General features: G+C 38.8%; 1 protein-coding gene across 1 annotated transcript in view; it reads right to left on the reverse strand.

Annotated features, from left to right (window-relative positions):
- Window positions 1–381: 381 nt before the first annotated feature.
- Window positions 382–13,643, reverse strand: part of TTC17 (tetratricopeptide repeat domain 17) — a 42,444-nt gene continuing 29,182 nt past the window's right edge. The window contains exons 17-25 of the mRNA XM_031055794.1: window positions 11,327–11,497; window positions 10,730–10,980; window positions 10,035–10,200; window positions 7,583–7,703; window positions 7,100–7,259; window positions 6,539–6,622; window positions 4,947–5,066; window positions 2,782–2,925; window positions 382–1,452 (exon numbers count right to left, since the gene is read on the reverse strand). Coding sequence (XP_030911654.1) covers window positions 1,321–1,452; window positions 2,782–2,925; window positions 4,947–5,066; window positions 6,539–6,622; window positions 7,100–7,259; window positions 7,583–7,703; window positions 10,035–10,200; window positions 10,730–10,980; window positions 11,327–11,497 — 1,349 coding nt within the window. The 3' untranslated portion in view covers window positions 382–1,320. The remainder of the gene's footprint in view (window positions 1,453–2,781; window positions 2,926–4,946; window positions 5,067–6,538; window positions 6,623–7,099; window positions 7,260–7,582; window positions 7,704–10,034; window positions 10,201–10,729; window positions 10,981–11,326; window positions 11,498–13,643) is intronic.

Here is a 13,643-nt window from a genome sequence, read left to right on the forward strand (position 1 = left end):
CACTGCCATACTTACTCTTAATTTGCATCAATGAGACAGGAAAAATATTGGGGGAGAAAAAATACCCAGTAAGTTCAAAAGCATTGTTAGTTCTTTAAAAAGAATCATGAAGAAGCATGTTTAACACTAGAAGCTGCAGAGTGGCTTCCATGACAGCTGAGTTAGTTAACTTTTCCTTATTTCCTTCTGCCACAAACAGAGTGAGACACAGCGGTGCAAGGAATTTTCCAAGGGTACGCAGGAAATCATTGTCTGTTCAGGATTGTCCAAGGCTTTCCAGGCTCCCAGCTCAGTCTGCTCCCAAGGAAAGGCTGTAGCTCCTCCAGACTAACCTGCACTCTTGCGAGTGGCGCATCACATACACAAGTACAGGAGAAGCTGTGAGTTGTTCATAAACAATTTATTTTATTTCAAGTATGTGCCCTTTTTGATTCTGGAGAATCATGTCCTCCACCAACCAAAGACAGAACTGATTTGGAAATCTTCCACCTGACTTTTTTGTTGTTGATACCTTGACACCATGTCCCTCCTCCTCCTTGGCAGCTGAAAGTATGGCTCAGGGTGAGCATAAACTTGCACCTCATTCCAAAACGGCTAGAAATACAGTGAACAAAGAATTAGTAAATCAACCACTCAGGGAGGCAGAGGGCTATGAATATACAGACAAATATAAAACATCTTATTGGGATTTTTGCCTTTTTTTTTCTTCCCTGCAAATATGATTAAAAACTATTTTGACTTTAGGGTCCTGCTGTTACCTCCTCCTCCTCATTCCCCAACAGAAACGAAGAATTCCAAAAATGCTTCATGTTTCTCATGTTTTTAATAAATATTTAAAAGTCTGTTCCTCTCCTTCCGAAAAAGCAGGAAATATGGTATGGAGTGAACAAGACTGGACAAAGCATGAGTTTCACATGGATGAATTGCTGATTACCTCTTCTTACTATTTGGTACGGTTGTGTGCTTTGCATTTCCAGTGGCTTAGATTATAAGACATGAAGCAAGTTATTTTGGATGCTGATGCCAATCTGAGCATTACGGAAAAACTAACAGTGCCTAGGTCCTGTTACAGGTGGTCATGGACTCATGGAAGTTTCTTGGTTTAATATTTACACTGATGTTTTAAAATTATGGTCTGTGAAATATATTTTCCAAAGATGCTCCTCTATTTGACAAAAAAATAATAAAAGAACCCTTGATCCAAATCCCATCTCTTTTTAACAGTCTTGTTAAAAATTTCAATTCATCAATTTATCTTAGCACACTTAAGAGCAGAATAGAGAATAATGACATTTTTAAAAAAGAGAAAGATGCTGATCTCTAAGGAGACCGTCGCTCCTTTTTCAGAAGTAAATGACACTGAATGGTGCGGATTCGGTTCTTTGCTGGGGCAAACTCCGGCTGAAGCTTTAGTGTTGACTCATACCATTTCATGGCCTTTTCAAACTCCTCCTGTGGAGAAAGAAACCAGAGTGCAAAGAGTCAGATTCTAAAAACTGTGAACACATTTTCTATGCCTTTCCCATCCCAACCACTTGTGCAGCATGATATGTACAAAAGTAACAAAACCAATCCATGTGATTTAGGATTTTTTCCTTCTCCCACAAATAACTGATATTTTCTTGGGCTAATGACTCAATTCTGCATAATCCATGGAAAGGAGTCAAGTTATTGCTGAGAATTATTGACCAATGTTCTTGCATTTTCTTTTTAATATTACACCTCTGTATTCTTGCTGTGAAAGTAACTTCTAAAAACAGATTTCAGTCAGAATTTGAGTAGATCAAAGCTTTAAAATAATGGACAATGCAAAATCATCAAATTTTCTGAAAAGCTAACATTTTTAGAAACAACCTGAAATTATTTTTAAAAGATTACTCAATAAAAAGAGTAAACGTGAACAACCCCCCCACAAAACTTAAAGTGCATACAATAACTAGACAATTTCAGTTGATAAGCTGGACTCCAGGCTGGTAGTTAGAAGCATTCATGTGGAAATAGCATCTATTTTTGTATAGATGAAATCTCGTTACCTATGCCACCCTGCTTTTTTATTACCTAGGAAAGCATGTTAACATCCAATAGTGTATTAGAGGAAAAATGAGAGGAGAAAAGACCCAAAACATTCTGGGGCTTTCAGTCAGTTTCATCACTTATTTTTTTCTCTTAAGTTCCTTTTCTCAGTAACTTTAGCTATGAAGTAGAGATAATATGAATTTCTGCCCATATCATAAAGACTAACTAGATCAAGGTGAGTTGTAAAACTTGATTTTTAAAAAGGTGTATTTTAATAGTATATATAGACAGTATAAAGAAATTTGAGTTCAATCTGAAAATTATATTGGGCATTAATAATTGAAAATTATATTGAAAATTAACTTCCCTTGTGTTTGTTCACAACTAAGAGTTGGGTTTTACTTATTGCAAGCTTAGCTCTTCAAGATAGAGACCAAATTAATCACCAATTTTCCAGTACGATAAAAAAATCCTGTATTTAGATGGGTGGACAACCTAAATTACCAATTGTTTGCTACTATCTTTACAAAGCTTTGCACACAGCATCCTTAAGCCAGCTTATGAAAATGTCAGCCTTAAAGTACTAAATGACAAACAGGGGTAGAATAAGTAGTAAAAGTTTTGTCTTTCTGAAGATACTAATTCTTGATGATCATACCAAGTTTCTTGAACATTGCTCCTTCAAAATTATTTGTGAGAATAAGACTTTCACATACATTAAATAGTGTCCCAAAGACAGCCATACCTAGGCAACAGCACACTCACCATTGCTACATAGACATTGGCCAGTGTGAAATGATTCACCACGAAGTGCGGCGCTATTTCCACTGCCATGGTAGCCACAATGATGGCATCATTCCAGAGTCTGGCATTGTGGAAGATGTTTGCTAGGCTTATTAGTGGTACATCCTGGAGGAGAAGAGCAAGCAACAAACAGTTTCTTTCCATTGCAACTGTCTCAGGATCAGCAAGACAAACAGAAGAATCCACCACCAAACCACACTTAATCTGGTTCCTACCCACTTCCCTCTCTTTTGATGTTGAGAATAATGATCCAGACCTATTTTAATAAAAAACTGCATTTGAGCCTGAGTTACAAACAAAAAAAAAACCTCACATCCACTCACAATAGTGACAAACATTACTCTTGGACAGAAAAAACTCAACAATTAACTCACTTAAATGAAAGTACATTTTGTTTTCAGAAGCTCTTAGATTATTTTTCTCTCCAAAGATGAGGCGCACTCTTTAGAGACAAGAGAAGCTGTTTTGTTTGAATACCCTCCTTCAGCTCTTGCATAAAAGGAAAGGGAATATGAACAAAGGGGACAGCAGGGAAGAAAATATGGTCTAACCCTTAGTGCAACAGATGCATCATTTTTTGTCCTGCCTCTGCCACAGAATTGTTATTCTGATGCTGAGTAATAGCTATGAATAAAATTTTCTCAGCTAGACACTGATGGTATGTTCTGTATTTCCTGGATTTCCAGACTGTGACCTTGTCTGACTGAAAAAACTGTAGAGCCCTGGCAGCCAGAACAGACTCTCTGGGAGCTGGGCCTCAAATCTTCAAAATACTGCTTAGTACCAAGGCTTAAGTGCCTTCAACAGGACAATAAAAAGTTATGGAGAAAAGCAGATATTATGGAAGTCAGGATCACAAGAGAAGTTCACAGGAAAATTAATTACCTTTTATTTGCAAGAGAAAAGTAAAGAGAAAGTAGCCAAAGTGCATAAAAACAAAGAGGAGGATAAACCAAAATACACAAAATAGCTTTTACTCAGAGTTAGCACTGAATTAAAAGTTGCAGCTCTATCTTTACAAACAAGATCCAGAGTTTTCTCTGGGGGCAGCTTCAATATGGAGGACAAAAACAAGGCACAACGCGGGAGAGTCATACTGTCTCAAGCAACATTATATCATACTTCTAGACAAAAGCACTACTTCACCATAATTTTGAAAAACTGTAGTTTCCAATCCATAGTCTGACCCCTACAAATCACACAGCTAAGGACTCCTTTCCTGAGGAACCAATTACATGGAAAGACAGGAAAATAAGCAAAAGCTTGATGTTTTAGGTCTTCGTTCCAACCTTGTTTTAAATGGATAAAGCAAATAAATAGAAATACAGGAAATATACAAAGGATGTGCAGTGGGGATGTACATTTCTTAGTTGAGGCATTGCTGCTGTTAATGGCTAAATCTTCCTAATAATATCCTGAAAGCGTGAATTACTTTCAAAAAGAAAAATCTGCTATGTTGAGTAAGGAGCCTATACTGCATTTATCAGTTTGCAAGGGGGAGCTTGGTGTTTAAGAGCAGACATTACAAGGCTCAGCACAGCACCTGCCAAGGTGAAGGGTACAGAGCACTTCAGCCAACTGAAACACTGAAGAGAAGACTGTGTCCAAAGTACTGCCTTTTTTTTGGAGCAAGGAACTGCTGCACAAAATCAAGGACAAGTGTACAACCGAGATTCATAGCCCAAATGCTTAAGATTCAAGCACTTAAGTAATTCCTTTAGATAATCACCTTCCACCCTCTCTAAAAGCACAACCAGAAGACATACTCCCTTCTCTAAAAGCATAACCGGAAAACATACACCCACATCTTAGGTTAGACTTGTCCAGACAATGGCTGATGAAGACTCAAAGTCCTAACTAACAGGAGGAATTTCAAGTCTGGGATGCCCAGAGGAGATGTCACACCCACTGAACTGCAGGAAATTCCACTGAACCTTTTCTGCAGTTATCTTTTTTTTAAGTCTATACTAAACAAAGGGTGAAAATCTTGGTTTCACTTCAACTAGCTAGTATCTAATACATTACAGACACCTGATATTGTTGGCCTTAACAACAGTCTGTGAAAGCTCTGCTGTGACAAGCAAAACATTCTTTCACCTGAGAAGTGGGCACACACATGTACACACCTTCATGTGATGGGGTGCATACTGCAATGCTTGCCGTAAACAGTCAATTGCCTTCTTTCCTTGGCCTTTCACCCTCCAGTAAAGAGCTGCCATGCTAGAGAGGACCCATGAAGTCTGATTCTGGCAAAAGAAGAACACAAGAAACTGTCATGTAAACACTGGTAGTGAATACTCTTCCTATCTTTCACTCTTCTAATTTATTTGATATACTGAGGTAGAGGATGTTACACTTTAAAAGAGCATTAAACTATTTCAAAGCAGCAAAAAGTTTCTGACAACATATATGCAACAGCAAGGTAAATGAGACTGCCAAATGAAACAAATTCCAAGTTCAACATCATTTCCTTAGGAACAGAACAGCAGTTAAATAGCTTTCAACAGCAACAACAGTTTGAGCAGCCACAACAGCTTCTAACCAGCTCTCTGATGCTGAGCATCTATATGAGCACACACATTACCCAACATGAAGGAAAAAACTTAGCTAAATTAGCTGATTGGACCTGTAGGCTCCCTGCAGTCACTGGAAAGAGAAAGGATGCCCTGGGATGCAGCTCAGTCCAGAAGCCTGCCAAAGCCCAGTCTCTATCTGGCTGACTCCCATGCCCTGTGTTACAAAGGAAAATACTGAGAATTCTGTTTCTAATCTCTGCACTATATATTCAGCCTATTTGGATAAATCTTGGTGTCTGCAGGGGAAACCAGCATGTAAGCGAAAAAGCTAGTATACATCTAAAGTGAAAAGAAACTAACTCTTGTAACATGAGGATAAGAGTAATGTCTTTACTTTCATGGGATGGACAAAGCTATATTGGTAATAATTTCAAAGCACAGCAAGTACCTCAGACAGCTTTAGGTCCAACAGACTAGGGGCATCAAACTGTTTTCATTGAGCTCCCTTTTCCACAGTAGTTTGGGATATGGTCCCTACGAGTAGTAAATACAGAATAGCAATCCCCGACTGCTTTGTGGATCCTGTGAAAATTATCTCCCTAATCCTCTCATCCTAGGGCTCACAGCTGAGGTCCTTTAGCTAGGAAGCTTGGGTTTCCCTGGGGAGAACAAGAAGTGCAGGCTTGCACACGGTACCACACCTCTGCCTGAACACATCTGACACCTCAGGCCAACACTGCACCAGGTAGAAGCAGCAGGCTGAAACAGGAAGCCCCTTTGAGCTGTCTGACAGCAGCATGCCAGGAGTGTTAGTAGAGAGGGGAGATATGGCTTAACTCCACTTTCCATAAACTCCAAGTCAATGTAGCATAAAGAGAAAGAAGAGGGCTGAGAACTGTTGAAATAGTTTAACAAATCAATAATCAGCAATGCTGCTCACTACAGGGCACAGGAAACACTGGGACATTTGACAAGCTCAGGTTTCAGCAGAGAGATATAGAAGACACTTGATAGTGTAAGCATAGGATATACCTCCACAAAATACCTGTGAGGGCATTACAGATGCTAAATAGACACAAATCCCTAGTCCAAGTACTAATACATTCCTTGAGCAGGATTTTAGACAAACGATTGGCGACCGGATTGACCACTACGCCAGTCATGAGCAGTAAGCCCAGACTTCTCATCTCCTTTACACATACCTTTTCCAAAGCTTTGGCTATTCGAGTACCAACTTGTTCTAGTGACTGTGGTGAGTAGTGGTCTTTGCCAAGATTCTGTAGGACCTGTGGAAGAGGAAGTAAAAGTGCTTAGATGCTGGAACCTGGTAAGAGATGTTCCCTTGCTCATTGGTTGCTTTTTTGCCTGGCATTTTACAAATGCTGTAACCTACTTCAACCTAAACATAACTGTCTATCTTGAGTTGATACCATCTATATAACACAGTGCTATAACTCCATGGCACTGAATACTAAGAACACTAGAAATTCTGAGTATGCTGAGTTGGACTTTACCTTCACTAATTCGTTCACATAGAGCTACAAATACAGAGACACTAATGGTGTTTTAGGATTTCCCTCAGGGCAGACTGTAGATGGCTGAGAAAGCATTCTGGTAAAATTTCATGCTGCACTGTTCTTACAGTTTTATCCAGGCATTCACTCACTGAAAGTCACCTCTGGAGACAAGGCACTGAGCTAAATGCACCTTGAATCTGCCACGGTATGGTCACTTTTGTGTGACAGCCTTCAGCTCTGGCATACCTCTTTCAGCTGACTTTCTCCAGTGTAATGCAAGCTGGCCCGACTAGAGACACCTTGCAGGTGGTCCAAAGTATGCATACTGGCTGGGAGGTTTGGGTTACAAAGGGGCTCCATGGCTGGCTCCTGCAGCTGTGTGGCAAAATCAATGTGTTCTGTAATGCTACAAATGTCATAAAACAAGTCAAATTAGTTAAGAGAACAGAATAGTCATTAGAAAGAGCTCTCTAGTGAAAGTAAACTGCCCAGAACCTGGCAGAATCCCATCTGAGTAGCGCAAGAAGCAAGAGAAACTGGATCTTTCATCTGCACTTGCACTTTTCAAGTCTAATCGATGACATTCCACATAATGCTTTCAAACTTCTTAGAAATCCTTGAAGTTCTTTCTTTCTAACATAAAATCTTCAGTTTACACACACTGAAGACCACATAACTGTCCTGCTTTGTGTAGGTAACTTACTTAGGGGTCATATCCCAGATACTCACTCAATGTTTTTAGCAGAAACAGCAAGCCACGTGCTGGCTACAGTTGTAAGCTCTACTCTGCGGAGTTTCAGGCATTCATCGGGACTTGGCCAGCCAAGGCTACGGTAGTCATGCCTTTTTCCTTGAGAAAATAAAAATAGAAGAAATTTTCGGGAAGGAGAAAGACATTCTACTTCAGAACAATGACTCCTAAAATACTCTTTGCCAGTGGATACATCCCCCACGTTATAAAAGTCACTGTCTTGCAGAGACATTTCTTTAAGAATGTTCCTGAATCTAAATGGACTGAATGGGGCTGGTAGCATACACAGACAGAACCAGACTGTGCACAAGATTGATTAGAAGATGAAGTTTCAAACCTGTTTCAGTACACTTTTTCAAAACTACAGATTAAGAACAACTGCCAATCTTGTTTACAGGTAATGTTGCTACTTAAATGTTCTTAAACCAAATTTGTGAGTCATCATTAATGCTCTACAGCTACAGTTAAAAACTAGTAAAAGTTGACCTGTCTATTTGTTGACAATTCCAGGCAAAAAATACTGCCAATACTGTTCAATGAGTACTCTCTAAGACAGTCAGTGGCTTTTACCGTGTTCTAACACTCAAGATGGAAACCTTCCTGAAACTATTTAACAATTACAGTTTAGCTCTCCCACTTTGCAGAGGAGCAAAGCAAGGCAGGGAAAGGTTAAATAACTTGCTTTATGTTAACTAACAGATTACTGAGAGAAACATGAACCTGATATTCACATCTGAACTAGCCTACTGAAATCTTTCCCTCAAATTTGGTAGATAACTGTATCAAGTCCTAGGAAACTGGCCTGTGTTAAATGTTAGGAAACATTTTCCTCTGGTATCAGAAACATCCAAACTATGTGGAAAGTAAGAAAAATTCACTATAGCAGTAGATTTTCACAGTGGGAAGCCAAGTTTAACAACATGCCAGTCCATCAAACCAGCTACGTAGATAATATTTCAGGATTTATTTCTAGTTAGGAAATTTTGCCCATTGGATGCAATGCCTATTTCTCATCCAAGTTACAGTAAACCACTTTACCATATTTTGCAAATAACGAAGAAGTCTGCAATACCATGAATTTTGTAAAATATTGTGATAAAAAGGAAATTAATTTCGAGATACAAAGGGAAATTTCAAAGGGAAATGATCAGTTCTCCTCACCACCACTGTGAACCATCTGATTGCAAGTTCCTACTGGCATGAACAGTAAAGGACATAGAGAGATATGGAAATGCTACAGACACAGTTCAGTAGTCTGGGAAGGAGTGAAACACAAGACATCATTCCTCTGTTCTACCAAGAACTCCCCAGGTTATCTTCAATTTGTTACTAATATTTTGATGATTTAGCTCTTGCAAAGAGGATGCCAGCAGACCCTGCCTCACAGGAATGTTGGGAAGATTGCTTTACAACTGAGGGATGGTATGTAATAAAGCCACAAAAGTAACTCAGAGGGAAAGATGATATACATTGAGGAAAGGACAGGTGTGTACTCACAAATGACAGTCTGTTTTCATGTATTCCTTCCCCCCCATTTAAATATTTAATTCAATAACCTACATTTGTCAGTTGCTAAAAAAGGAGGTTGTTAAAGATTTAATGTAAAAGCCTTCAAAATGTGAAATCACTTTCCAGGTCATCAAATCGTCAAGAACTAAGATGCACTGTAGAACTGGGCTTACACATCAGCCCCACAACATTAAGATTTTAGCTCAATTGAAAGGTAAGACAAGAAGTGTAGGGGTCAATTACTTGGGTTTTATTCCTTGGCACTATATTAACAGATTACCCTCCAATTCCTCTTATTCAACTAGCAAAAACTCCATCTGCCTCTCAAAATCTCATCTGTGTTAGTGCAGAGCTCTACTCTTCTGTAGCTACACTGTTTTGGAAGACAGTCTCTAAGTTTTCTCTTATAATATCACTAACAATTATAGCAGAACACTTGATTTTTATTTATATACTTAATTTTTATTAGACTAAGCTTTCAGCTCTTTCTCTTTGAGTTGTATGTCTTCTGCTTAGCCAGAAGTCAGAAGTCCTATTCTGCATCCTGATAAACTAACTCCTCTGCCCATTAAGTTTACCAAAAGAGATCACCAAAGTCGCCCCTCTCTTTTACAACTTCTACTCACAATATCTACCTCTTTCATTCTCCACTCTCATCACCTCATCCCCCAGAAGTTTTGGAAATTAACCAGGAAGTTTTCATTCAACACATAACGTTAGGCTTCACTTCATCAAGAAGGTGCTGATAGAAGAGATTTCTTGGTTTTCCATGTACTCATCTACAAGGGGCATTTCACTATGTAGTTTTTGTGATGCTTATTTTCAGTAATAAACCAGTGTAACATAAAGGCTGCAAAGGAAATAAACCATAGTAATACAAAAGCTGCAAATTATTTGCTTTCTCTAGAAGTTGTAGGTTACCTATTGGTCCAGGAGAAGGTATCTTTGGTCCACTGATCTCTAGACCAGTATGGTAAAAGTTTTCATTTTCTGCATTAGTCCCTTCTTCCACATTTCTTCCAGTTGGCTCCTGAAGATCCAAGCTTTCAACTTTTGGTTTCTTTAGACGTTTGACCTGAAAAGTGATCTACCAAAAGAACAGTATTAGCAAGGTTAACAGTAAGAAACACCATGACTGTTTTGCACTACTTGTTTTAGCCCAAAGATGTTAGAGATGAGATCTTTGTCTCTTTTCCTCCCCATCTCAACTCATTCTCAAAGCCTGCTCACTTTCACTGCATCACACCATGCAAACCAAGTATGCAACTTCTGACCTCCAACACAAGAGAAAATCAATTTAACTGCTGAAGAACTGAAAGACATTTTTCATAATATATTTTACTGGTAACACGATGACAAGAGAGATTCCTGTGTTTTCATGCTAACTAGAACTTTTGGTTAAAATATTTTTTTTTATTTTTAACTATGATCAAGAAGTTGGTGATGGATTGAAACTACTTGTTCATTTCACACCGCTATCAACGACTGCATCTTTTAAGCTCATAGGAGAAGTTCATAGATCTGTATCTCCCAGTACTAAACTCCCTGAACTGTTCTCATCTTTCCCTTGTCCACAACACTTAGTACAAGACTTAAGTAAACTTATTCAAACTTACCCATTCAGCTTCATCATCATCACCACAGTCGCCAAGACAGGAGCTAGCCAGTCCATCCTGAGATCCCTTCTTCAGGACCCGGATTCCCTGCAAGTCCATCCGACGACCTTTTACCTCCAGTGCCCCTTCAAAAGCTTCCTGAGGCCAAGAATTTTCAAACTCATCCACCAAAGCCAGCATCTCTTCAGACATCTGATCATCTTCTAAACCCTCCACTCCTTCTGAACCATTGCTTTCTGCAGTGACTGTGTCTAAGAGGGAATACCATAAAAAACTTCAAAAATTATTTTCCCTGTGCTTTCACAAATTGTACAAAACCAATCTTTTTTCTGTGACCCAACTTTTCCACATGCACAAGTATCACTGACTACTCACTGCACAAAGAGAGAACTAGTCAATGCACACCTCCTCATCACAAATAAACATCCCTGCTGTACTTGGAGAAAAATGGTGAAGAGAATGAAACTAATTTATGGTAATGTGTTACTTTATGGACAGAGAGGGGAAAACACAGCTTCCCAGTGGAAAACAGACAGCTCTTCTGAAAATCTAGAAACAATTTTATCGGCCAGAACTGATTTTGTAAGGCTGACTTACTTTCCAGTCTCAAGAAGGAGGGATCTCTTGCTGAACTCTGAGTAAGGACTTCTGGATCTTCTGTACCTCCCTCAGAGTGTCCTCCTGTCACTGCTGTAGCTGACTCATAGTGGTCATCAAAGTATTTCTCCTTGCCATAACTGCCATCTGGATGTTTCTCATGACAGTGGCCTGAAAGAGAGAAATTTAATGATATACCATGAGAGAAAGTTCCTCCTGGATACAAGTGCAGAAGCTGTATTGTGGAAGCCACCATCTTCTAGTTTTGTGTGGATTTTCTATGTTTTTAATTATGGATTAAAACAATAATTCTACAAAGTATGAAAGACTTCATTCAGTGATTAAAAACGGATCTGCCCACTGACAAGGGACATAACGTAAAACAGTTATAGGAATCTATGCTATTAGGTATATGCTGTGAACTACTAATGCAAGAAAAATCAGCTACTTTTCAAGGGAAGGTTGCATAGGAGATGAGAAATTACTGTGTGCTGGTACCCACTCCAATGAACACTCCCAAGACACGTTTTAGTGACAATACACCATATGAGGTATTTGCTTGCCACATGAATTTTCACTTAAGACACCACAGTGGTGATCATGCTTGAGGAAAGAGCCAAGGCAGATTGATCTGGGAATGCCAGGCTTTCCTTCTATGCCAGCAATAGACAGCATGTTGGTACGACCAGCTCATGAAATAGAAAGACAAAAGCTAAGAGCATTAATCTGTGCAAAAAATCAGAAGGTTATACAGCTGAAAATTAAACATCTATAATTTTGTGCTCAGGTTACAAGTTCATATTCCACCAAATCCAAAGATCCAGGAATACCATCGGAAAGAATTCAAACGTAGAGTCAGTAATAAGCAGAAATAAAAAAGGGCACACTTCAACAGTAGCCTTTGAGCATCCTTTAGTGCCACATAAGCATTTAGACACTTTAAAGGGTGACCATCTGCATCTTTGTAACAATACTTATAATAAGTACATTTTAACTACAAATCTCCAATTTTCTAATACTAATTACTTTCCACGGCCAGAGGTGCTTAGGCAATGATGCCATTCTCCACATGTGTGAGAGGCTGGGAACTGCCCTGAACCCCAAGGTGCAGCTATGGGGCTGAGACACAGACATGGACACAGCTGCTGCTCTAAAACCCTTCCTTCCTTTTATTTCAATCACTTGTGAGTGAAAATATTTTACATGAGCAAATGAATTAAGAAGATCACAGCTGAATAAAAGCATTAGAGATTCTCAAGAACCTTCTCCATTCTACCCTCTCTGAGTGTAAATTGTATTTCTCCATGCATATGGGAAGCATTATTTTTTTCAACCAGAAGCATAATATAACAAGAACGTGAATAAAGTAGATCAGTGACCCCTTTCTACTTCACACAATGATCCTATGGTATAAAGGAAAATTCTAGGTTTTACGCCTTCATCAGGCCAGCGGGATGAGAGGATGTCTCTAACTCTCACATAAAGGTAACTTGTTCCCCTGCTTCTCTGCAAAGTGAAACTACAGCTTTTAGCTCTCTGCTTCTCCACCTGGGAACACTCAGGTGTCACCTCTGGAGGAGAAACAGACCAGTATTTTCTCTGTGTGTGTGAGTGACCAAAATCAAACAAATTAAACTAGATTTTAAACTAGATTTATAAATCTTTTGGGAAAACTATTTCTTGTCCTACCTCTTCTGCTGTATGTAAGAAAACAAACAATGATATGAGTAAATATATAAACCAGAAGTAGTTAATGTCATAAACTCTTCTAATATCTACCATCCACTTATACTCAACCTTTCCTACTCTATCAGTCATTGATTATTTCTTCAATCCCCTGCCCACCTCTCGCATTCTGCTAATAAAAACTAATCAGTTTCATACAAAAAAAAAAAAAAAAAGAAAAAGATAAAACAATCACTTCAATATATGGAGAGCCTCAACGTTTAGTCATGAGAAATGGTGCACACAGAACACTTAAGCTGTCACCACCTGACATCAACCCAGCCTGATTTCAATGCAAGTCAGGGGCTTCTCAGAAATGCGATGGCCACAATTCCTTTGGCTGAAGATCCACTCATCATTAGTATAAAGAAAGAAGCAGAGGGGCTCAAACATAGACAACTATTTTTAATTGAAATAAAAATGCCAAAAAGAATTAAAAAAGCTGGAAAGCGCAAGCATAAGGAAAAAAATGATGGTACTTAAAATTCTACTTAATACCAACTCTGTTAATATTAATTTACAAACACTGACAGCTAAAAACAGGCTAGATGACTGTGCTGGCTTTCTTGGGATCTGAGAGCTACTATATATA

Source organism: Geospiza fortis, unplaced genomic scaffold (assembly GCF_000277835.1).
Source record: "Geospiza fortis unplaced genomic scaffold, GeoFor_1.0 scaffold66, whole genome shotgun sequence".
Classification (NCBI taxonomy): Eukaryota; Metazoa; Chordata; class Aves; order Passeriformes; family Thraupidae; genus Geospiza; species Geospiza fortis.